Source organism: Salmo trutta, unplaced genomic scaffold, assembly GCF_901001165.1.
Source record: "Salmo trutta unplaced genomic scaffold, fSalTru1.1, whole genome shotgun sequence".
NCBI classification, from domain to species: Eukaryota; Metazoa; Chordata; class Actinopteri; order Salmoniformes; family Salmonidae; genus Salmo; species Salmo trutta.
The window spans coordinates 17,887,220-17,913,307 of record NW_021822911.1 but is presented as its reverse complement, the minus strand read 5'-3'; the positions used below and the strand labels follow the sequence as shown (position 1 = coordinate 17,913,307).

The following is a 26,088-nucleotide window of genomic DNA, read 5'->3' as shown; positions in this document are numbered from 1 at the left end:
TCCTTGCAGCTAATTGTAGAAGCAGTTTCTGTAGTGTAGTGGTTATCACGTTTGCTTAACAAGCGAAAGGTCCTCAGATCGAAACCAGGCAGAAACAGTGCTCTTTAACACGTGCAGTAGGTACTTTACTTTTAACAGAGAATAGTTATTTTCATAAATACCTAATTTTGGAAATTTGAACACGTGCCATGTATATCAGTAAAATTCGGTTTACTCCTTGCAAGATAATTGTAGCAGCAGTTTCTGTAGTGTAGTGGTTATCACGTTCGCTTAACACGCAAAAGATCCTCGGATCAAAACCGGGTAGAAACAGTGCTCTTTGACACGTGCAGTAGGTACTGTACTTTTAACAGAGAATAGTTCTTTTCATAAATTCTGTATTTTGGAAATTCGAATACGTGCCATGAATATCAGTAAAATTCAGTTTACTCCTAATAGCAAACTATAGCAGCAGTTTCTGTAGTGTAGTGGTTATCACGTTCGCTTAACACGCGAAAGGTCCTCGGTTCGAAACCGGGTTGAAACAGTGCTCTTTGACACGTCCAGTAAGATACTGTACTTTTAACAGAGAAAAGTTATTTTCATAAATTCTGTATTTTGGAAATTCGAATACGTGCCATGAATATCTTTAAAATTCGGTTTACTCCTTGTAGCTAAATGTAGCAGCAGTTTCTGTAGTGTAGTGGTTTTCACATTTGCTTAACACACGAAAGGTCCCTGGTTCGAAACCAGGCGGAAACAACGCTAATTGACACGTTCAAGAAGTATACTAGTGATAACAGAGAAATTCCTTAATGACTTATTTTGGAAATTCGAATACGTGCCATGAATATCGGTAAAATTCGGTTTACTCCTTGTAGCTAATTGAAGCAGCAGTTTCTGTATTCTAGTGGTTATCACGTCGAACCGAAGATGCGAAAGGTCCTCGGTTCGAAACCAGGTGGAAACAGTTCTCTTTGACATGTGCAGTAGGTACTATACTTTTAACAGAGAATAGTTATTTTCATAACTACCTAATTTTGAAAATTTGAACGCGTGCCATGAATATCTGTAAAATTCCGTTTACTCCTTGTAGCAAACTGTAACAGAAGTTTCTGTAGTGTAGTAATTATCACGTTTGCTTCACACGCGAAAGGTCCCTGGTTCGAGACTGGGCGGAAACAACGCTCATTGACACATTCAAGAAGTACTATAACGGTAACAGAGAATTTCATTGATGCCTTATTTTGGAAATTCGAATACGTGCCATGAATATCTGTAAAATTCGGTTTACTCCTTGTAGCAAAATGTAGCAGCAGTTTCTGTAGTATAGTGGTTATCACGTTCGCTTAATACGCGAAAGGTCCTCGGTTCGAAACCGGGTGGAAACAGTGTTCTTTGACACGTCCAGTAAGGTACTGTAATTTTAATAGAGAAAAGTTATTTTTATAAATTCTGTATTTTTGAAGTTCGAGTACGCGCCATGAATATCAGTAAAATTCGGTTTACTCCTTGTAGCTAAATGTAGCAGCAGTTTCTGTAGTGTAGTGGTTATCACGTTCGCTTAACACGCGAAAGGTCCTCGGTTCGAAGCTGGGCGGAAACAGTGCACTTTGACACGTGCAGTAGGCACTATACGTTTACTGGAGAATAGTTATTTTCATAAATTCTGTATTTTGGAAGTTCGAATACGCGCCATGAATATCAGTAAAATTCGGTTTACTCCTTGTAGCTAAATGTAGCAGCAGTTTCTGTATTGTAGTCGTTATCATGTTTGCTTCACACGCGAAAGGTCCCTGGTTCGAAACCAGGCGGAAACAACGCTCATTGACACATTGAAGAAGTACCATAGTGGTAACAGAGAATTTCATTAATCCCTTATTTTGGAAATTTGAATACGTGCCATGAATATCTTTAAAATTCGGTTTACTCCTTGTAGCTAAATGTAGCAGCAGTTTCTGTGGTGTAGTGGTTATCACGTTTGCTTCACACGTGAAAGGTCCCTGGTTCGAAACCGGGCGAAAACAATTCTCACTGACACATTCAAGAAGTACTGTAGTGTTAACAGATAATTTCATTAATGCCTTATTTTGGAAATTTGAATACGTGCCATGAATATCGGTAAAATTCGGTTTACTCCTTGCAAAACGATCGAGCAGCGGTTTCTGTAGTGTAGTCGTTATCACGTTCGCTTTACACGCGAAAGGTCTTCGTTTCAAAACCGGGCGGAAACAGTGCTCTTTGACATGTGCAGTAGGTACTGTACTTTTAACAGAGAATAATTATTTTCATAAATCCCTAATTTTGGAAATTCGAATACGTGCCATGAATATGTGTAAAATTCGGTTTACTCCTTGTAGCTAAATGTAGCAGCAGTTTCTGTAGTGTAGTGGTTATCATGTTTGCTTCACACGCGAAAAGTCCCTGGTTCGAAACCGGGCGGAAACAACGCTCATTGACACATTCAAGAAGTACCATAGTGGTAACAGAGAATTTCAATAATTCTTTATTTTGGAAATTCGAATACGTGCCATGAATATCTGTAAAATTCGGTTTACTCCTTGCAGAAAAATTAAATAGCAGTTTCTGTAGTGTAGTGGTTATCACATTTGCTTTACACGCGAAAGGTCCTCGGTTTGAAACCGGGCAGAAACAGTGCTCTTTGACAAGTGCAGTAGGTACTGTACTTTTAACCGAGAAAAGTTATTTTCATAAATTCTGTATTTTGGAAATTCGAATACGTGCCATGAATATCTGTAAAATTCGGTTTACTCCTTGTAGCTAAATGTAGCAGCAGTTTCTGTAGTGTAGTGGTTATCAAGTTTGCTTCACACGCGAAAAGTCCACGGTTCGAAGCCGGGCGGGGACAACGCTCATTTACACATTCAAGAAGTACCATAGTGGTAACAGAGAAATTCATTATTTTGGAAATTTGAATACGTGCCATGAATATCTGTAAAATTCGGTTTACTCCTTGCAGGAAAATTAAGTAGCAGTTTCTGTAGTGTAGTGGTTATCACGTTTGCTTTACACGCGAAAGGTCCTCGGTTCGAAACCGGGCGGAAACAGTGCTCTTTGACACGTGTTGATGATCAGTTACTTGAGAAGGAGACCAAGTCAGGACGCTGGACCGGGTGGATTCAATTATAGTAAGGCATTTTATTATGAGACAAAGATATTTGGCAAAGCGTGCACGGACTCCTTCGTTTAGCTCATAGGGAACTAGCGGAAGAGAGCGCCGAAACATGGTGTGCATCCAATTTATACAATGAAATAACAGTGTGTTGACGTAGGTTGAGTCTAGTAGGTCCGCTCTCCTGACTGGTCGATGAGTGGAGGGACGGTCCATTCTCCAGGTGGTGTCGACTTCCCATTGGCCCTGGGCAGTGTCCTTTGTCCTCGGAGTCCAACACCCCTAAGTGTGTTTTCTGCTAATTCGTGTCTGGGTGGTTACGATATTCATGGAATGTTGTTTTTTACACCAGTGGTCAGTTCGTGTGGCTAGGGCGCTTTCATGTCTTGACATTTTTGTGTGAGTGCTTAAGTCAGCCATCTGTCTCTGGGTGTGGTCGTGATTGGTATCAGTTGGTTGCTCAATATGTCTCTGGAATTTTGTTGTGTGCTGTTGTGAAGCATGTTGTGCAAATGCCCTCCTTATAGATCATTAGGTAAAACGTTAGATTATCTTTATTACAAATCCCCCTCTTCAAAGAAAAAGGGGAACAGGCTTGCTCGGCGGTAGGTACTTGTCGTCTCATTGATCTGAACTTTCACTCGGTCCGTAGCTCACCATCTGCTCCGTTATCATCTCTCTAAAGTTCTGGTTATTAAACCTCTTGCACACGGGACCAAACAACAACCACACAACCCAAACACACTCATACAGGTTAACCTCTACGGGCCACGGGGGCAGTATTGAGAATTTTGAAAAAAATATGTGCCCATTTTTAACTGCCTCCTACACCAACTCAGAAGCTAGGATATGCATATTATTACCAGATTTGGATAGAAAACACTCTGAATTTTCTAAAACAGTTTGAATGGTGTCTGTAAGTATAACAAAACTCATATTGCAGGCAAAAACCTGTGAAAAATAGATTTAAAAAAATGAGAATTTTGTGACTGTACTATTTAGTGTCATTGTTTTATAGATACCACAGTGAGAAAGGATTCAGTTCGCAACTCCTACTGCTTCCACTAGATGTCAACGATCTTTAGAAAGTTGTTTGAAGCATCTGTGATGAATACAGACCGAATTAGAATGCTTACAAGTTGACACGTCATCACTTCATTTTTTGCGCCTGCGCATAAATCTGAGAAGAGTGTCTTTGTCATAATCGTTTATTCTAGACACTTGATAGGTTGTGTGAAAATATTACTGATGTTTACTGATGTTTCACGTTAAAAATGGACCAAAAGATTAATGCTAAACAACGTTTGACATGTTTGAACAAACGTAAATAGATTATTTACTAGGTTTTTTTTAGCTTTTCGGCGTGACTTTACACCTACCAACTCATTTTGTGGGAGCCTACTGAACGCTAACTATTTGGTGTTATTTGGACATAAATTATGAACTTTGTCAAAAGAAAGCACATTTGTTCTGGACCTGGCAGTGCCTTCTGATGGAGATAATCAAAGGTAAGGGGATATTTACAATGTTATTTATCGATATTAGATGATGCTAACTGTATAGCTTAGCTTATAGCTTAGCCTATTGTTCTTAGCATAGTACCCAGTTTATAGCAAAATGTGATTTCCCAGTAAAGTTATTTTGAGATCTGGCCATTCGGTAGCAATTACGAGATGATAATATATTATTCTTTGAATGACAATATTATAATTTACCAATGTTTTCGAATAGTAATTCCGTGATTTGTAATGCTGGATTCACTGGGAGCATTCGAGCCGAAAAAAATTCTGAATTTCACCGCGACTGTAAATGCTGTTTTTGGATATAAATATGAACTTGATGGAACTAAAAATGCATGTATTGTATAACATAATGTCCTATGAGTGTCATCTGATGCAGATTGTCAAAGGTAAGTGCATAATTCTAGCTAGTTTTCTGTCTGTTGATGCCCTTCTTTGAATTGGCTAAACATTACACACAGCTATTGTCAATGTACTCTCCTAACATAACCTAACTTTATGCATTCTCCGTAAAGCCTCTGAAAATCGGACAGCGTGGTTAGATTTAGGAGATATATCTTTCAAATGGAGGAAAATAGTTGATTATTTGATTATTTGAAATGATTACTCTTGCAGTTTTGAATTCCCCGCCATGGTCACATGACAATGAATCCCAATACCGGGATAAGATCCTGCCCCCTGGCCTCAACAGGTTGCGAACGTGATAACCACTATACTACAGAAACTGCTGCTACATTTTGCTACAAGGAGTAAACCGAATTTTACAGATATTCATGGCACGTATTCGAATTTCCAAAATAAGGCATTAATGAAATTCTCTGTTACAGTACTTCTTGAATGTGTCAATGAGCATTGTTTCCACCCGGTTTCGAACCAGGGACCTTTCGCGTGTGAAGCAAACGTGATAATTACTACACTACAGAAACTGCTGTTACAGTTTGCTACAAGGAGTAAACGGAATTTTACAGATATTCATGGCAAGCGTTCAAATTTCCAAAATTAGGTAGTTATGAAAATAACTATTCTCTGTTAAAAGTATAGTACCTACTGCACATGTCAAAGAGAACTGTTTCCACCCGGTTTCGAACCGAGGACCTTTCGCGTCTTCGGTTCGACGTGATAACCACTAGAATACAGAAACTGCTGCTTCAATTAGCTACAAGGAGTAAACCGAATTTTACCGATATTCATGGGACGTATTAAAATTTCCAAAATAAGGCATTAACGAATTTCTCTGTTACCACTATGATACTTCTTGAATGTGTCAATGAGCGTTGTTTCCGCCCGGTTTCGAACCAAGGACTTTTCTGATGTGAAGCAAACGTGATAACAACTACACTACAGAAACTGCTGCTACATTTAGCTACAAGGAGTAAACCGAATTTTACAGATATTCATGGCACGTATTCGAATTTCCAAAATACAGAATTTACTAAATTAACTATTCTCTGTTAAAAGTATAGTGCCTACTGCACGTGTCAAAGAGCACTGTTTCCGCCCGGTTTCGAACCGAGGACTTTTCGCGTGTTAAGCGAACGTGATAACCACTACACTACAGAAACTGCTGCTACAGTTAGCTACGAGGAGGAAACCGAATTTTACTGATATTCATGGCACGTATTCTTATTTCCAAAATACAGAATTTATCAAAATAACTTTTATCTGTTAAAAGTACAGTACCTTACTGGACGTGTCAAAGAGCACTGTTTCCACCCGGTTTCGAACCGAGGACCTTTCGCGTGTTAAGCAAACGTGATAACCACTACACTACAGAAACTGCTGCTACATTTTGCTACAAGGAGTAAACCGAATTTTAAAGATATTCATGGCACGTATTCGAATTTCCAAAATAAGGCATTAATGAAATTCTCTGTTACCGCTATAGTACTTCTTGAATGTGTCAATGAGCATTGTTTCCGCCCGGTTTCGAACCAGGGACCTTTCGCGTGTGAAGCGAACGTGATAACCACTACGCTACAGAAACTGCTGCTACAATTATCTGCAAGCAGTAAACCGAATTTTACAGATATTCATGGCACGTATTCGAATTTCCAAAATAAGGCATTAATGAAATTCTCTGTTACCGCTATAGTACTTCTTGAATGTGTCAATGAGCATTGTTTCCGCCCTGTTTCGAACCAGGGACCTTTCGCGTGTTAAGCCAACATGATAACCACTACACTACAGAAACTGCTGCTACAGTTTGCTACAAGGAGTAAACCGAATTTTAGAGATATTCATGGCACGTATTCGAATTTCCAAAATACAGAATTTATGAAAATAACTATTCTCTATTAAAAGTACAGTGCCTACTGCACGTGACAAAGAGCACTGTTTCCACCCGGTTTCGAACCGAGGACCTTACGCGTGTTAAGCAAATGTGATTACCACTACACTACAGAAACTGCTGCTTGATTTTTCTGCAAGGAGTAAACCGAATTTTACAGATATTCATGGCACGTATTCAAATTTCCAAAATAAGGCATTAATGAAATTCTCTGTTACCGCTATAGTACTTCTTGAATGTGTCAATCAGCGTTGTTCCCACCCGGTTTCGAACCAGGGACCTTTCGCGTGTGAAGCAAACGTGATAACCACTACACTACAGAAACTGCTGCTACAATTATCTGCAAGGAGTAAACCGAATTTTACTGATATTCATGGCACGTGTTCAAATTTCCAAAATTAGGTATTTATGAAAATAACTATTCTCTGTTAAAAGTATAGTACCTACTGCACGTGTTAAAGAGCACTGTTTCTGCCCGGTTTCGAACCAGGGACCTTTCGCGTGTGAAGCAAAAGTGATAACCACTAGACCGCATAAACTGCTGCTTGATTTTTCTGCAAGAAGTAAACCGAATTTTACAGATATTCATGGCACGTATTCGAATTTCCAAAATAAGGCATTTATGAAAACAATTATTCTCTGTTTAAAGTACAGTACCTACTGCATGTGTCAAAGAGCACTGTTTCTGCCCGGTTTCAAACCGAGGACCTTTCGCGTGTAAAGCGAATGTGATAACCACGACAGTACAGAAACTGCTGGTACAATTAGCTGCAAGGAGTAAACGGAATTTTAAAGATATTCATGGCAGGTATTCGAATTTCCAAAATAAGGCACTAATGAAATTCTCTGTTACCATTACGGTACTTCTTGAATTTGTCAATGAGCGTTGTTTCCGCCTGGTTTCGAACTGTTTCAGACGTTTAAGGGACGACAAAACGACTATTGCTTTAAAACGACACAGAGAGTTCAGCACCTACAGTTACGATCTGTCTTTAATTTTGCCCTTTTTTAAAACCATAAATTTGGATTAGCACAGCTAACTCAGCTAGCACAGCTAACACAGCTAGCACAGCTAACACAGCTAACACAGCTAGCACAGCCAACACAATCAAAGGAAGCCAAATTCTCACTGGCTTCCCTTGCCTTCAACGCTACGGGCAGCAACAATGTTATACTCTTTATGACCAGACAGCATCAGACAGGACTGAGACAGACTGTTTCACTGTCCAGACAGCATCAGACAGGACTGAGACAGACTGTTTCACTGACCGGACAGCATCAGACAGCACTGAGACAGACTGTTTCACTGACCAGACAGGACTGAGACAAACTGTTTCACTTATCAGACAGGACTGAGACAGACTGTTTCACTGACCAGACAGCATCAGACAGGACTGAGACTACCCCAAAGACAACGTGTGTGAAGCAAGAGCTTCCTGTGACAACCGGAAGTTGTTAAAAACAGCCTAGAGCTATTGTCATATGGCCACCTGCAGATAGTGAAAATTACTCAACTCAACCATGTGTCATTCAGTCAATTATTAAGGTAGAGACTTCTTATTCAGGATTCTGTTTATGTCTACCCCAAAGACAACGTGTGTTGAGTAAGAACTTCCTGTGACAACCGGAAGTGGTTAAAAACAGCCTAGAGCTTTTGTCATATTTCAACATGACGGAGAGTAAAGTCAGTCAGGAGTCCCTGACCTTGTCTTCTCTCAAGAAGATGTCTGGTAGGCCCATTTAAATACCTTTTTTGGACATTTCAAGATAGCAGATGTTTGAGTTGGGTCTATTAACACAGCTGTGAGTTGTTATTTTTTTCATTTTTGACAAAATGAGCAGTCCTGGAAGTGACAGATTTTGACTCATATTGAGTGATAAGACTGAGCTATTTAGAAAATCCCTTAGCCTTTCGACTAATTTTGGGTTAGTTGGACTAATTTTGGGTTAGTTCTCTCAAGAAGAACTAACCAATCTCAACATGACAGAAAGTAAGACAGGGAAACCAATCTCAACATGACAGAAAGTAAGACAGGAGAACCTATTTCAACATGACAGAGAGTCAGTCAGGAGTCCCTGACCTTATCTTCTCTCAAGAAGATGTCTGGTAGGCCCATTTAAATACCTTTTTTGGACATTTCAAGGTAGCAGATGTTTGAGTTGGGTCTATTAACACAGCTGTGAGTTGTTAATTTTTTCATTTTTGACAAAATGAGCAGTCCTGGAAGTGACAGATTTGGACTCATATTGAGTGATAAGATTGAGCTATTTAAAAACACTTTTTCAACATTTCAAGATAGCAGTTAGTTCAGTTTGATCTTATTAAAGACAGCTGTATATTCTTTTTTTTGGCCCAAAAATATTCTATGTTCACGCCCACTTTTTTTGCACTATGTTTGAAGGCTGTCAACTTCTTGTCAGGAGGAGAATCACTTAGCCTTTCAACTAATTTTCAAATGATAGGATGCCTATTTAAAAACACTTTTTCAACATTTCAAGATAGCAGTTAGTTCAGTTTGATCTTATTAAAGACAGCTGTATCATTTTTTTATTCATTTTGACATGTTGTTTGGGACCACTTTTTTTGCTCTGTTTGAAGGCTGTCAGCTTCTTCTCAGGAGGAGAATCACTTAGCCTTTCAACTAATTTTCAAATGATAGGATGCCTATTTAAAAACACTTTTTCAACATTTCAAGATAGCAGTTAGTTCAGTTTGATCTTATTAAAGACAAATGAATCCACTGTGTCTGCCTTTCCACTGTGAAGACAGGTTCTACTGCCCCCTGCTGTCTGTTGATGGTACTACTACTAGACACAGCGGCAGAATAAATTAAACTAGACATTTGTTTTCATCTCAAAACCAGAGAGCAACCGCTGTCCGGTGAAGTCCACACAAAGCGTATTGCATGTAACCAAACAGTTAGGTGACCTGCAGCACGGTCAAAGCAAAATATATGTTTCAGACGTTTTAGGGACGACAAAACGACTATTGCTTTAAAACGACACAGAGAGTTCAGCACCTACAGTTACGATCTGTCTTTAATTTTGCCCTTTTTTAAAACCATAAATTTGGATTAGCACAGCTGGCACAGCTAACACAGCTAGCACAGTTAGCACAGCTAAAACGGCTAGCACAGCTAACGCAGCTAGCACAGCCAACACAATCAAAGGAAGCCAAATGCCAACAACGCCCCCAGACAGGCACTCCAGGTGAGGGAGAAGCTGACCACCTACTTCTCATCGCCAGCAGGTGAAGTTCCATGGCAGTATGCCGTGGAGTGAAACAGCTCTTTGAAGAGCCCAATAACACAAAGGTTATTTTAAGAACCATCCACCGTTGTCCATAAAATATCATTTTTTCCCCAGATTACTTTATGTATCATTGTCTCTCTTCATTTGGAAGCTATATTTAAGTGACATTTGGGAGTAAAGACCACACCTTAAAACCCCTTCCCTCTCTCATTAACGTCAGTATTATACACACCTGGCATGGTACATCAGGTGAGCAGGAGCACTAATTAAGGTTATACGACATACAGTTAGTATGATAACTAAGAGAAAGGGTAACCTAGGGTCCATACAAATAGTACAGTTTAACACCATGTTCACTGGCCTGACAAAATACAGGTGGGAAAAAAATGAATTAGGAAGAGAATGTGTTTTTACTTTCATCTTGTCTTAGATCTGCGAAGGTGTAGGGAAGAAATGAGCAGATTAAGTCTAAATGAGATATTTATAAACAACTGAAACAACTGACTATGAAAACATAATTTAATAAGTATTCAAGTACAGGAAAGAACATGACCGGTACGTGTAAAAAATGTTTAAAAAAATACAACTATTGAAAGAGGTGTGTGTGCGTGTAAACATTTAAAAAAGAGCATCTGTGAATTCTTCAGTGTATTGAGTTTCAATTCTGTCAATTCAGAAATCTATGTAACACTAATAATGAATGCTATCCCGAGACTTTATAAACAAATGACTATGAATTGACTGAATTTAAACGGAACGGACGTGTGTGAAAAGAAAGGTACAATGAGGGAGGTCAAAAACAACAACCAGACAACTCCTCTCCTCTTCCTGTCCTTCCTGTGAGCTGGTCGGCTAAATGGACTCCATCTCTGGAAGGGAAGAGATAAACAACAACCAGACAACTCCTCTCCTCTTCCTGTCCTTCCTGTGAGCTGGTCGGCTAAATGGACTCCATCTCTGGAAGGGAAGAGAAAAACAACAACCAGACAACTCCTCTCCTCTTCCTGTCCTTCCTGTGAGCTGGTCGGCTAAATGGACTCCATCTCTGGAAGGGAAGAGAAAAACAACAACCAGACAACTCCTCTCCTCTTCCTGTCCTTCCTGTGAGCTGGTCGGCTAAATGGACTCCATCTCTGGAAGGGAAGAGAAAAACAACAACCAGACAACTCCTCTCCTCTTCCTGTCCTTCCTGTGAGCTGGTCGGCTAAATGGACTCCATCTCTGGAAGGGAAGAGAAAAACAACAACCAGACGACTCCTCTCCTCTTCCTGTGAGCTGGTCGGCTAAATGGACTCCATCTCTGGAAGGGAAGAGAAAAACAACAACCAGACAACTCCTCTCCTCTTCCTGTCCTTCCTGTGAGCTGGTCGGCTAAATGGACTCCATCTCTGGAAGGGAAGAGAAAAACAACAACCAGACAACTCCTCTCCTCTTCCTGTCCTTCCTGTGAGCTGGTCGGCTAAATGGACTCCATCTCTGGAAGGGAAGAGAAAAACAACAACCAGACAACTCCTCTCCTCTTCCTGTCCTTCCTGTGAGCTGGTCGGCTAAATGGACTCCATCTCTGGAAGGGAAGAGAAAAACAACAACCAGACGACTCCTCTCCTCTTCCTGTCCTTCCTGTGAGCTGGTCGGCTAAATGGACTCCATCTCTGGAAGGGAAGAGAAAAACAACAACCAGACGACTCCTCTCCTCTTCCTGTCCTTCCTGTGAGCTGGTCGGCTAAATGGACTCCATCTCTGGAAGGGAAGAGAAAAACAACACATACAAGCTTAACATAAAAGAAAACCATAAAAGGTGAGATTTATGTGAACTAAATACTGCTTGTATAGTGTAGTTAGAGGCATAAATATTGGAACAGTGCAGTAAAGTTGGTAATACTTGCTGTTTACTCATGGAATTTGTATTTCAGAGATAAAGATGAATATGACAGGAAAATATTTAGACAGTAAACTGTTGTTTAGGGATATTTTCTAACCTAGAAACAACAGCTGTACATTTGCCTCATATTAATACTTTGATCTGAAATACCAATTAGCCTACATGAGTATACTGTAAAGAATGACCTACTTCACTGTCACAACACTTATGACACTACCTGTGATGTGGAGAAGAAAAAAAACGTACCATTGAACTGGGCTTGGAAAAGCAGCTGATACGTTTTAACTTCGACTGCTGCTTTTCTTTGCTGAGGCAGCCTCTTCAGGGTTGGCACCAGGCTCATGGCAAAGAGGGTCTCTTCATCCTCCTTCCTGTGAGCATCAGGTTGGGCTGCATCCCTCTCGACGGCTTGGAGGAGCCTCTGCTGAAATGAGTTGAGTGGATCTGGAACCTTCGATGACGCCTGGTGTGACGTTGTTCCTCTTCGTTTCTCTCTCTGTTTGTCTCCACGGCCACATCCTGTTCAACGAGGTCCTCAGTGGTCACTTCCGTGAGGTTCATAATAATCTCAGGTGGTCCTAGATCCAGAGGTGCTTCCTCCATTTCATCGTCTTCCATGGCTGCACCGATGGTGGTCATACTTGTGGATGATGTAGACATTGTAGAGGGTCTCGCTGCACCGGTGGAGGCGATGGTCGCACTTGTAGGTGACGTTGAGGGTCTTGATGCACCGGTGGGGACAACACTTGTGGATGATGTAGTAGAGGGTCTGGCTGTAAAATTGCCACTCGTTGCCCAAGGCACAATAAATGGATCCAGAGCAGAAGCACCAAGGCTGCTGGCCTGAAGCTGCTGAACCAGACCTCTTCTTCTCTTTCTCTGCCCTTCTCTCTCTCTGATACCTGTCCCTGAGTCCTCTCCACTTCCTCCTACAGTCTTCTTCTACATAGACATGATAAGCCAAACCATTACCTAGCATACCTATAGTTATTAGATAGCTATCATGGATATGTCACCTACTGTACACATAGACACACACACGGTTATCTGACCAAATTATCAGGGGTACAGTAGTATCTACCATTTCTAGGACTATTTATGACATACACACTCACTCTTTCAAACATGATTATTTGGTAAAGTTATCAGGGGTAGTAACTAGCATAATGTATTTGACTATTTCTTTCACACACACACACACCTCATTGGCTAGGTTAGCAAGCTAGGTTAGCTAGCTAGCTAACTAGCCACATCTAGCACGTGCTCACTACTAAACTGACCTGGCAATCCTACTATCTGGACACTTGGTCTCCAAGCAGCATTTTTTTGTGTTTATGTCCCTGTAGCTGTCAGCAGTTGTGTCAAAAAGACACGGTTTTGAGGATACTGCGAAAATGATTATCTCCTCCATGTGTACAACCGCATGCGACCATCTGCAAAAGGTTCCTGCGTCAGTATCTTTGCGTAGCTGCGCAAAATGTTACGTAGCAGTGATGCAACGACGCAGTCGGTGTGTTCGAAGCGTAAGTGACCCGTTATACAAAATAAGAATTGTTCTTATCAGCCTGACTAGGGCTGGGCGATATATCGATATATATTTTAAATGTGATATGAAATTAGACCATTTCGCATATATCGATATAGTTGAAATTTGCGCTTTGATCCTTGCTCCAAGCAAGCTGCAGACCCGGAGCTCTCTGCGCTGCTCCCCGCGCCTCCTCTTTCATGCACAGAGGGCGGAGGGGCAGGAACAGACACTTCAACAAACATGGAGGAAGCAACAGCGTCTGCGGAGCGTTTTGACGAGGAATTGGTTAGTAAAAGAAAAAGCATTGGCTCAGTCATTTGGAGATGGTTCGGATTCAAAGTATCAGATGAGCAACAAAATCACGTTATATGTAGGCAGTGCCATAAAAAAAGTTCCAGCACTACAAATCTTTTTCACCACCTAAAACAGTGGCACAAACTGCAATACGAAGAGTGTGTGAAACTGCGCGCTGCAGAAGCCCCAGCCGCAAGCCGTCGACAACCCGAAAAAGCTCCAGCCCCGAAACAAAGCTCACTGCAAACTTCATTTTCCCGCAGTGTGGTGCCTAATGAAAAGAAAATTGGCAAGTGGTGTACTATAACTAAAGCGGTGTCCTATCACATTGCTAAAGATATGGTCCCTGTTGCAACTGTGGAACAAGTCGGATTCAAAAAGCTACTGAAAACTATGGACCCGAGATATGAGCTTCCCAACTACTTTGCACGAGAAGCACTGCCACAAATGTCCACTGAAGTCAGGCAGAGCCTTGCTGACCGGCTCGCTAACGGGACCCATTTTGCGTTGACCAGCGATATGTGGTCGAGCAGGACATGTGAGCCTGAGATGATGATGAAAACAGCGTCGTGTCGTCTCCAAAACAAGTTATTTCCCCCCCCAGGATCACACCGGTGAGCATATAGCTGAGGCCTTGCAGGACGCAAGCTGGGAAACTCCCGAGAAAAGCATCCGGTTGCTATAACAACCGACAACGGGAGCAACGTGGTCAAAGCGGTGGAGCTGAACGAGCGGCTGAGGATGCAGTGCTTCGGTCAGACTACACTTGGCTATTGGGGAGTGCAGTGTTTTAAGGACTATTCACACATTTTACTGATTACAATAGTACTTTTTCATTCTTTTTTCCTTTGCAACTTTTTTTTGTTTTATGCTGCTGTCTTGGCCAAAAATGGATTAATAAAACACAAAACATAAAGTACTTTAAAGTAAAAAACATATTATAATATTACTTTTTCATTATTTTTTCCTTTGTGTCTTGTCTAAAACTTTTTTTTGTTTTATGCTGCTGTCTTGGCCAAAAATGGATTAATAAAACAGAAAACAAAGTACTTTAAAGAAATATTAGTTTTTCATTATTTTCCTTTGTGTCTTGTCTGCAACTTTTTTTTGTTTTATGCTGCTGTCTTGGCCAAAAAATTGATTAAGTAGATAAAAATATTAGTTTTTCATTATTTTCCTTTGTGTCTTGTCTGCAACTTTTTTTGTTTTATGCTGCTGTCTTGGCCAAAAATTGATTAATAAAACACAAAATAAAGTACTTTAAAGAAAAAAACATATTTCAAATATTACTTTTTCATTACAAAACATAAAGTGGTAAAAGAAAAATCACTTCCAATACAGGATGGTAGATTTCAGAACCATATTTATTAGGTTATTGGATAAGAATTAGTGATGCATTGATGTGTTTACCACTTTAATGTTACAGCTGGTAAAGGTGAGGTAATTATGACTTTAAAATGCTGGTTAGCCTGTTGATATCATCAAGGTAACATATTTAGTTATTATGATAGACTATAGTTTTTTCTCTGGATTGAAAGAGCCAACTGCAAAGTAACTAGAAACTAATGTTGACACGTAGGTCGGCCTAAACATTGTGGAGTTTTTAGTGGAGTAGAAATATGAAGTAGCATTAAATACTAAGAACAACAACAAGAACGAAACATGAGTAAATGTACATACAGTATAGTCATCATTTATAAATTATACAAAAATAATAATACATCAAAATCACTTACAGGATTAAAATTCAGAAAATAAATGAATATAATATTTGATATTTATGATTAGGACTGGCGTTGATTAAAAAAATAAACTATGAAACAAGAAAATATTAATGTAGAATATTTCTAAAGCTTGATTTTGGAAAGCACTTAGTTGAATGAGTGTGTTAAAGTGAAAACAGAGTCAAATTTCTCGCATAAGCACATTTGTTTAATAGTTTTTTTTATGATTCTGACAGGACATGGCATGAATGACAAGCGCGTCACCCGGGCCATTTCTCTGTGCAAGAGAATTGTAAGCTGTTTTTCGTACAGCTGGAAGAAAAGGAGACATCTTGCTGAAGTCCAGATTCAGCTGGGTCTGCCAAGTCACCAACTCATAACCGAGTCTGCCACACGCTGGGGATCAAGGCAGCAGATGATAGAGAGAGTCCTGGAGCAGGAAGGAGCACTGGCCAAAGTCCTGTCTAATGACAAAAAGACCAGGCACCTTGTCCCTACCTGGCAGGACTTAGAGGTCCTAGAAGCAGTCCAAAAGGTCCTGAAACCTCTCCAGGACTTTACCGATGCTTTGTCAGGTGAGGAGTACGTCACTCTATCATATGTAAAACCTGTGCTGCACCTTTTTAACGAAAGTCTCCTGGCATGTGAAGAGGGTGATAGCGAGCTTTGCAAATCGATCAAGACCAGCATTGTTGAGTACCTCAACCGCAAGTATTCTGACCCAGCCACTACTGACCTATTGGAGATGGCTTCATTTGTGGATCCACGCTTCAGGGCCACCTATATCCCAAGTGAAAAAGTTGATGCATTGAAGCACAGAGCTGGAGGTGGAGACGCTACTGGCTGATCAGAGCAGCTGTCAACCACCTCACCTACGTGTGCCAACTGTGCCTGAGCCTGCAGATGGAGAAGCAGCAGTGGCACCAAAAGCTAAGACACTGGCAAGCTTCTTCAAGCAGCGCACAGCCACCACCACTGCGCCACCAACCAAGAGGGAGGCTATTGAAAATGAACTGTCAAGTTACTTGCAGTCAGCAAGTGTGGAGAGTGACACTGATCCCCTCAAGTGGTGGAAGGATCATGAAGTTGTCTTTCCAGCTCTGAGCCACCTGGCAAAAAAGTATCTCTTGGTACCAGCTACCAGTTCACCCTCCGAAAGGGTTTTCAGCTGCAGTGGCAATATCGTGACCTGCCACAGAGCATCTCTGAAGCCGGATGCCGTTGACAGGCTGGTGTTTCTCGCACAAAATCTTTAAACGAAGGAGGACACGCTTGTCTTCTAATGTCTACCTCAAGACAGCATTACTGTTTATCAAAGTAAAAAAAGAGGGGGAAAATGTTTATTGAGTTGATAGTCTGTTTCTTGTGCAACTGGTTGAGGCTGTTCAGATGAGAAATTGAGTTAACAAAAAGCAAATGGTAATCTCAGGCTGATGTTTAAAAAACATTTTCTCAAACTGAGCACTTTATTTTGTTCTTTATTTATATATAATTCCTGCCCTTACTAGGGTTTGTCATATTTTATTATTTTGTAATGTTCGTTATTTGCATCTGTGGATTTGTTAGAAAGGAGAAGAAATCTGTAATTTGATTTTAATAAGCCATTTAAAAGTTGTCAAACTAAAAAAAAAGTTGACTTTTCTCATAAATATATATAATATTTATTTCAGAAAAAGATAGGCCTGTTTTATTTTATAGGCTGTTTTTGTTTAAGATATTTGTATTTATTTAAATGTGCACCTTATGGAGCTTTGATTTCAAAAAAGGTACTCCTGTTGTTATACAGTGTTTATGTTTACATGTTATTGTTATTTGAACAGCTGAGCATTTAATCTGAACCAGGTGAAGAGCCCTGTTTATTATTTATTCATTTGATTTTTCAACTGTTCACTGAAATAGCCGGTTTCAATAAAACTACTTGAGACATGTCATATCTGGCTTTGACTTTGACTGAACATTTGCTCTCACTTTGCTGAAAAAATATCAGGATATATATCTTATATCGATATTCAGCCTAAATATATCACACACAGGAATACACACTCTGAGCCTGCACTTGCATGTTTTGCTCACCTCATTCTTTAAAAGAAAACTAGGTTTGAGTTGTGGTATCCACTCAGATTAAAGGTGGGTTCATCTGCTCTGTTCCCGAAGTGTGGTCTCCCTCAGATCCCAAGTTAGAGGGATCCCTCGTGCACCATTTACCCAGGTCATCAGGAGCCAGGTCATTGACCCAGGTCATCAGGAGTCAGGTCATTGACCCAGGTCATCAGGAGCCAGGTCATTTACCCAGGTCATCAGGTCATTTACCCAGGTCATCAGGTCATTTACCCAGGTCGTCAGGAGTCAGGTCATTTACCCAGGTCATCAGGAGTCAGGTCATTTACCCAGGTCGTCAGGAGTCAGGTCATTTACCCAGGTCATCAGGAGTCAGGTCATTTACCCAGGTCATTTACCCAGGTCGTCAGGAGTCAGGTCATTTACCCAGGTCATCAGGTCATTTACCCAGGTCGTCAGGTCATTTACCCAGGTCGTCAGGAGCCAGGTCATTTACCCAGGTCATCAGGAGCCAGGTCATTTACCCAGGTCGTCAGGAGTCAGGTCATTTACCCAGGTCATCAGGAGTCAGGTCATTTACCCAGGTCATCAGGAGCCAGGTCATTTACCCAGGTCATCAGGAGCCAGGACATTTACCCAGGTCGTCAGGAGACAGGTCATTTACCCAGGTCGTCAGGTCATTTACCCAGGTCGTCAGGTCATTTACCCAGGTCGTCAGGAGCCAGGTCATTTACCCAGGTCGTCAGGAGTCAGGTCATTTACCCAGGTCGTCAGGAGTCAGGTCATTTACCCAGGTCGTCAGGAGCCAGGTCATTGACCCAGGTCGTCAGGAGTCAGGTCATTGACCCAGGTCATCAGGAGTCAGGTCATTTACCCAGGTCATCAGGAGTCAGGTCATTTACCCAGGTCATCAGGAGCCAGGTCATTTACCCAGGTCGTCAGGAGACAGGTCATTTACCCAGGTCGTCAGGTCATTTACCCAGGTCATCAGGAGCCAGGTCATTTACCCAGGTCGTCAGGAGACAGGTCATTTACCCAGGTCGTCAGGTCATTTACCCAGGTCATCAGGAGTCAGGTCATTTACCCAGGTCGTCAGGAGTCAGGTCATTTACCCAGGTCGTCAGGTCATTTACCCAGGTCGTCAGGAGCCAGGTCATTTACCCAGGTCGTCAGGAGTCAGGTCATTTACCCAGGTCATTTACCCAGGTCGTCAGGAGCCAGGTCATTTACCCAGGTCGTCAGGTCATTTACCCAGGTTGTCAGTCACCAAGTCAAGATTCACATTCCCATCGCCAAATGTGGTTAATTTCTTTAATATCAAATGAGACAAACTTATCACACAAGTCAGAGTTATACTTAAACTAAATCTTTATTCACTTAATAATAAGGGAGCAGGTCAATACAACATACAATTATAAAGTGAATCAATTGAGTGCTCTACGATAATGATGGCTGGTCGACGAATCACCCCCAGATGATTCATTGAGAGCCATGAAACAAAACAACCAAGGTCTTTTGCACCCCTTTCAACCTACGTGACAAACAACAGATGTATAGAACGGGTCACAAGGTTAAGATTTGTATGAAAGATACTTATAATTTTCAGCAGACAGTATCTGCTGTAAAAACAGTACTCTGTGTAGAGACCAGGGTCTGGCCCTGGGGTCATCTCTCCCTGGTACCATATAGAACAGAAACATTAACTCATGCTCTGGAATGCAGTCTCTTTAGGTTTAATCACCCAAAAGACATTGTAAATCTCCTGTCAGTGTTTTCTCCCAGAGGCCCATCCTCAGTAGAACACAGACACAATAGTTCTAAGAACCCTCTATTCTGTTGCATAAAACAACCATTTGATGCAATAAAAGTATTATAACATAATCTTGCAGTTTTGCTCACAGTGTCCACTGAAAGTTGACTAGTAACAACAACTGGGACCTAAAAGACACCCACCATGAGACCCACTAAATCTGCCCAAGAAGAGGCAAACAAAAGAAAAACCCACACCAAACTTAAAGACAGGAAGCAAACCAAAAAGGTGGAGCAACTAAAGGTGTTGACTCTCCACATGTATCAAGACAACTGGAGCACTGGGCCAGACACTCTTAAATAGAACCTGGACCAGCTCAGGTGAAACACCTTCCCACTAACGAGATGGACAAGCCAGCACAGGTGTAACACATACTGACTAACGAGGTGACACCAATCAGTGCGTCCTACGTGCTAACGAGCTAGACGTGCTAACGAGCTAGACGTGCTAACGAGCTAGACGTGCTAACGAGCTAGACGTGCTAACGAGCTAGATGTGCTAACGAGCTAGACGTGCTAACGAGCTAGACGTGCTAAAGTCCAACCTCAAAACAAAATGGAAAAACCAAAGACTAACACCTTAAAAGTTTGCTTACCACCAACAGAAAACAACTTCAATTTCACATTATAATCAACTACAATGCTTCACCTTCTACAATATAAACATGGTGTCTACTGGCTGTCAACAATTAAAAAAAACCTTGTCTTCCTAAAACTCACTAGCTTCTGGAACAAATTTTTTATATTTTTTCCCCCACTAGCTTCTAGAACTCTGGTCCCCTTGGAACGAAAAATACGGAAAAGAATAAGAGATAAAACTCATCTCCAAAACGGAAAACCAGTCAAAATAAATTGTAATCAATGGCAACGCACTGGCTAAACACAAAACTTTTTAACTGCCCACAATCAGCAACCAAGTTGTCCTTACTACGGACATGTCTGATTTCGAGCTTCTCTCTCTTCTCAGGGTTCACTAGATAGGCATGTTGTTGGATCGGGGCCCAGTCCCCAATGTCATGCTCTAGTACATTTGGGTTGGCACATCTGAGAATGAACCCTGATATTCTAATAGCAGGGCAACAATGTCAATATAATTGTACCAAAAATTGTCAGTTGGTTGCATAAATAAATATTTGGTTGCATAGTCCTTTTTTCAAAGTATTTTCAATTACATTTTTCTAGGTGGGATAGCCCCAATGTCAAAACACAGTTTTAACATGTACAAATCAATAACCAATATGCAGAAACAGTTTGTGATATATTGAAAACCTAAACATAAAATGGGCCACACTGCATACACAAACATCTGCCACAATAATCATATTACTTGTATTATTTAAAACAAGCAACTTATAAACTGTACAAGCACCAAAAACGCTGTTGTTTTGACAAGTAGCAATAAATCACTGATATCGATTAGGGGGGAAATCAGGTTGTACGGGATGTTGAAACTAACACAACTAAAAAAACACATGGAAATGGGAGATATATTTTACCTCACTGATTAGAGGACAACCTGCCAAAGACAGTCAGCTACATTTTGGAGTGATACATTTAGGGGTCGCTAAACAAAGGAACACAACACTTATTTGTCATAACTCATCACTAAAATCAATTGTGCCGAGAGGAGGGAGATGAGGTTGCATGGAATCTGGGAATAATGTGTACATCACTGGTTAGAGGACAACTTGTCGAAAACACCTAGCTACATTTTGAAGTGTTGCATTTTGATTCAAGTGGGTCAACAACGTGGTATGTGTAACACAACTCTTTTTTTGTTAGTCACTTTTTGTTAAATCTCATAAATAGTACTCTTCCATTTCAGAGCCTGGATATTCCCCCTGAGGCTAATATCCATATCATGTTGAAATCAATAGAACAGGGAACAAACGTTTAGGGTTCTACATTGTGACATCATTAAAATACTCCTTCTACAATGTTAAAACATTCTACATTGTGACATTAATTCATTGATATCATGAAACAACTCCTTCATGTGTTTTCTGATCTTTAATCAGATTGTCTCTGGTCACAGCTATAGGATTTCTCTCCTGTGTGTGTTCTCTGGTGTGATATCAGGTTGCTTAGCTGAGTAAAACTGTTCCCACATTGATCACAGCTATAAGGCTTATCTCCTGTGTGTGTTCTCTGGTGTAAAGTCAGCTGACCAGATGTAACAAACCTCTTCCCACATTGATCACAGCCATGAGGTTTCTCTCCTGTGTGTGTTCTCTGGTGTATCTTCAGATGGCTCGATGTAAAAAAAAACTTCCCACATTGATCACAGCTATATGGTTTCTCTCCTGTGTGTGTTCTCTGGTGTCGTGTCAGGTTGCTTGGCTGAGTAAAACTCTTCCCACATTGATCACAGCTATAAGGTTTATCTCCAGTGTGTGTTCTCTGGTGTGATATCAGGTTGCTTAGCTGAGTAAAACTGTTCCCACATTGATCACAGCTATAAGGTTTCTCTCCTGTGTGTGTTCTCTGGTGTACAATAAGATGGCTAGATGTAGTAAAACTAGTACCACATTGATCACAGCTATGAGGTTTCTCTCCTGTGTGGATTCTCTGGTGTAATGTCAGCAGACCAGATCCAACAAAACTCTTGCCACATTGATCACAGCTATAGGGTTTCTGTCCTGTATGTATTCTCTGATGCACTGTCAGATCTCCAGATTGACCAAAACTCTTCCCACATTGAGCACAGCTATAAGGTTTCTCTCCTGTGTGGATTCTCTGGTGTTGAGTCAGACTGCTAGACTCAGTAAAACTCTTCCCACATTTACCACAGATATAAGGTTTCTCTCCTGTGTGTGTTCTCTGGTGTAGAGTCAGATGGCCAGATGTAGTAAAACTCTTCCCACATTGAGTACAGGTAAAAGGTTTCTCTCCTGTGTGGATTCTCTGATGAATTTTAATGCCTGCTGAGGAGGTGAATCTCTTCCCACAGTCAGAGCAGCAGTGAGTTCTCTTCCCTGTGGATCTCTGTAGGTGTTTCTTGAGGTGTTCTGATCTGGAGAGACTCCTCTCTGCCCTGTCATCATCACGAGGTTGTTGAGGCTCCCCAGAGGACCCACGGTAGTCCCGTCTCTCTCCTGTGTGAACAACAAAGTCAGACAGATGGTTAAAGGCCCACAACAGCAGAAATCCACTGTAAAAGATGATGCCAATGGCGTAGCCATGATGTTGTACAAGAAATGACATCTGTAATGAATGTAAAAATTATTTGACAATTGTCTTAAAATGAGCAAAAATTGTCATATATTGTCTTGTTTTCACATTAGTAGTAACATCGATGATTGTAGGCTAAAAATAAGTTATTCATGTTGTTGAAACTCTAAGCAGTGTGCCAGACAACTTTTGGTCTCCAATATAGGCCCCTTTCTGTGCTTGCTAAAATTGCGGCACGAGGGGGATGCACATGCAATTTAGTTGTAGAAACTCCTCCCTGCTAATGAGGAAACCGATAGTTATGGATGTACTGTATCTGCCTGGAGCCAAAATGGTGAACAAAGATTTTAGTTTTTCACAATGTATTCTGAATGTGAATGGGGGAAAACTCAGGGGAGTAACCTCCATTTACAGGTTGCTTATGAGTACATTTCACACTACTTTGGATTAAAATTGTAAGGCTCGTTTGAATGTTCTGTTTAATATAATGTTTGTGTCGTCATTGCAAATCAACCGCTTTGTACTTAAAAAAAACACTTCAACCAGTAAAATGCTCTTTGGCTTTTCCATCAGCCTGACAATGAGGGTTTGTAAACTAAGTGTTTGGCAAATTGGCCCATAACTTCACCTAACAACAACATAGACCTACTGTAGGACCCATAACTTCACCTAAGAATAACATAGACCTACTGTAGGACCCATAACTTCACCTAACAACAAATGTCGTGATGTTTGTCATGTGACTGTCATTCAGAAAATGATTTCCTGGATCAGCTAACTAAACAGCTACAGTATTAAGTATTATGTGTAATTATTTAAGACCCGCGTTAATGACAGTATCCATTTGGGTGTCGTCAATAAAGTTAAGGTAACTCTAGGTTAAAACCATTGGATTTAGCAAACTCTGAAATGACTTAGGATTTCTGTGCCCATAAAACTGTTTTCCCAGTGTAACATAAGGAGACAAAAAATGTTACATAGTTAGAGAGCATTTCAGAATACAAAAAAACAGCATATGACAAGGGTAACATTATGACTATAACTACTGTTCCCTGAAGGAGGGAAACTAGGTACAACATACTATTAAATCCACACGTTGTGACTACAACAACTGTTCCCTGAAGGAGGGAAACTAGGTACAACATACTATTAAATCCACACCTCGCTGGAAGCCCCGCCTTCCACAGGTGATGAGCGTGAGACTCGGATATATTCCTTAAATGTAATATCTCACTTCACCGACCCAGGAAGTGGCGGGGCCAAACAGGTGTTGTAACTCGTTCATAACTGGCACGCAGATCAGCAGAAATTGTAAGATAAACTGGCACTTCAAATGGAAATGAAAAAAGTTTGCCTATTTTACCGGAAACTTCAGCAGCATAACGTCAGAATTAACGAAGGCCAGCAGCAGGTGGGGAATTGGTTATTTTCTTCTGGTTATATTGACCTCTGGCTTCCTCAAGTCATTTGTGTGTGTTAATTATTTAATCAAACGCTTGAAGCATCAGTTCAGTTCAAGTTCTGCACATACAGTTGATTTTATTAAACACACGGGGTGTGTCTATATTAACAAATACACGTCATAACATTTCAACCAATCAATTGGTAGAAATAAAATACTATTTTTTATTTTTATTTGGGACAGCCCCAGAACATAGTGCATTCAGACCGCTTCCCTTTTTACACATTTTGTTACGTTACAGCCTTATTCTGAAATTGATTACTTTTTTTAAATGATCAATCTTCAGACAACACCTCAAAATGACATCACAATACCCCATAAAATTCAGAAGAAAGTTTAGAAATGCTTGCATACCAGTGGTTTTATTTCTGTAGAACATGCTAGTACGCTACAGTAGATTGTATCTCTCTAGGTCATGCCAGTAGACTACAGTAGGTTGTATCTCTCTAGGTCATGCCAGTAGGTTACAGTAGGTTGTATCTCTCTAGGTCATAACTCTCTAGGTCATGCCAGTAAGCTACAGTAGGTTGTATCTCTCTAGGTCATACCAGTAGGCTACAGTAGGTTGTAACTCTCTAGGTCATGCCAGTAGGTTACAGTAGGTTGTATTTCTCTAGGTCATGCCAGTAGGTTACAGTAGGTTGTTTCTCTCTAGGTCATGCCAGTAGACTACAGTAGGTTGTATCAAAGTGGTTTTATCTCTCTAGGTCATGCCAGTAAGCTACAGTAGATTGTAACTCTCTAGGTCATGCCAGTAGACTACAGTAGGTTGTAACTCTCTAGGTCATGCCAGTAGGCTACAGTAGGTTGTAACTCTCTAGGTCATGCCAGTAGGCTACAGTAGGTTGTAACTCTCTAGGTCATGCCAGTAGGCTACAGTAGGTTGTAACTCTCTAGGTCATGCCAGTAGGCTACAGTAGGTTGTAACTCTCTAGGTCATGCCAGTAGGCTACAGTAGGTTGTAACTCTCTAGGTCATGCCAGTAGGCTACAGTAGGTTGTAACTCTCTAGGTCATGCCAGTAGGCTACAGTAGGTTGTATCTCTCTAGGTCATGCCAGTAGGTTACAGTAGGTTGTATCTCTCTAGGTCATGCCAGTAGGCTACAGTAGGTTGTATCTCTCTAGGTCATGCCAGTAGGTTACAGTAGGTTGTAACTCTCTAGGTCATGCCAGTAGGTTACAGTAGGTTGTATCTCTCTAGGTCATGCCAGTAGGTTACAGTAAGTTGTAACTCTCTAGGTCATGCCAGTAGGTTACAGTAGGTTGTAACTCTCTAGGTCATGCCAGTAGGTTACAGTAGGTTGTAACTCTCTAGGTCATGCCAATAGGTTACAGTAGGTTGTATCTCTCTAGGTCATGCCAGTAGGCTACAGTAGGTTGTAACTCTCTAGGTCATGCCAGTAGGCTACAGCAGGTTGTATCTCTCTAGGTCATGCCAGTAGGCTACAGTAGGTTGTAACTCTCTAGGTCATGCCAGTAGGTTACAGTAGGTTGTAACTCTCTAGGTCATGCCAGTAGGTTACAGTTGGTTGTATCTCTCTAGGTCATGCCAGTAGGTTACAGTAGGTTGTATCTCTCTAGGTCATGCCAGTAGGTTACAGTAGGTTGTATCTCTCTAGGTCATGCCAGTAGGTTACAGTAGGTTGTAACTCTCTAGGTCATGCCAGTAGGTTACAGTAGGTTGTATCTCTCTAGGTCATGCCAGTAGGTTACAGTAGGTTGTATCTCTCTAGGTCATGCCAGTAGGTTACAGTAGGTTGTAACTCTCTAGGTCATGCCAGTAGGCTACAGTAGGTTGTATCTCTCTAGGTCATGCCAGTAGGTTACAGTAGGTTGTAACTCTCTAGGTCATGCCAGTAGGCTACAGTAGGTTGTATCTCTCTTGGTCATGCCAGTAGGCTACAGTAGGTTGTATCTCTCTAGGTCATGCCAGTAGGTTACAGTAGGTTGTAACTCTCTAGGTCATGCCAGTAGGCTACAGTAGGTTGT

The 26,088-nt window shown here is 41.0% G+C and overlaps 1 protein-coding gene, 1 long non-coding RNA gene and 6 other non-coding genes across 8 annotated transcripts in view; 5 read left to right on the top strand and 3 right to left on the bottom strand.

Annotated features, from left to right (window-relative positions):
* Window positions 1–453: 453 nt before the first annotated feature.
* trnav-aac (transfer RNA valine (anticodon AAC)) lies at window positions 454–526 on the top strand. Its single transcript has one exon. It is a non-coding gene; the product is annotated as a tRNA-Val (tRNA).
* Window positions 527–1,297: 771 nt separating this feature from the next.
* Window positions 1,298–1,370, top strand: trnai-aau (transfer RNA isoleucine (anticodon AAU)). Its single transcript has one exon. It is a non-coding gene; the product is annotated as a tRNA-Ile (tRNA).
* A 1,191-nt stretch (window positions 1,371–2,561) lies between these two features.
* Window positions 2,562–2,634, top strand: trnav-uac (transfer RNA valine (anticodon UAC)). Its single transcript has one exon. It is a non-coding gene; the product is annotated as a tRNA-Val (tRNA).
* Window positions 2,635–2,974: 340 nt separating this feature from the next.
* On the top strand, window positions 2,975–3,047 carry trnav-uac (transfer RNA valine (anticodon UAC)). The gene has a single exon. It is a non-coding gene; the product is annotated as a tRNA-Val (tRNA).
* Window positions 3,048–6,121: 3,074 nt separating this feature from the next.
* trnav-aac (transfer RNA valine (anticodon AAC)) lies at window positions 6,122–6,194 on the bottom strand. Its single transcript has one exon. It is a non-coding gene; the product is annotated as a tRNA-Val (tRNA).
* Window positions 6,195–6,543: 349 nt separating this feature from the next.
* Window positions 6,544–6,616, bottom strand: trnav-cac (transfer RNA valine (anticodon CAC)). The gene has a single exon. It is a non-coding gene; the product is annotated as a tRNA-Val (tRNA).
* A 5,249-nt stretch (window positions 6,617–11,865) lies between these two features.
* Window positions 11,866–12,901, top strand: LOC115186700 (uncharacterized). Its single transcript, XR_003875841.1, has 2 exons — window positions 11,866–11,969; window positions 12,370–12,901. It is a non-coding gene; the product is annotated as an uncharacterized LOC115186700 (long non-coding RNA).
* An 8,496-nt stretch (window positions 12,902–21,397) lies between these two features.
* LOC115186389 (zinc finger protein 180-like) overlaps window positions 21,398–26,088 on the bottom strand; it is a 48,427-nt gene continuing 43,736 nt past the window's right edge. Inside the window, exon 2 of the mRNA XM_029746034.1 lies at window positions 21,398–22,418. Coding sequence (XP_029601894.1) covers window positions 21,477–22,418 — 942 coding nt within the window. The 3' untranslated portion in view covers window positions 21,398–21,476. The remainder of the gene's footprint in view (window positions 22,419–26,088) is intronic.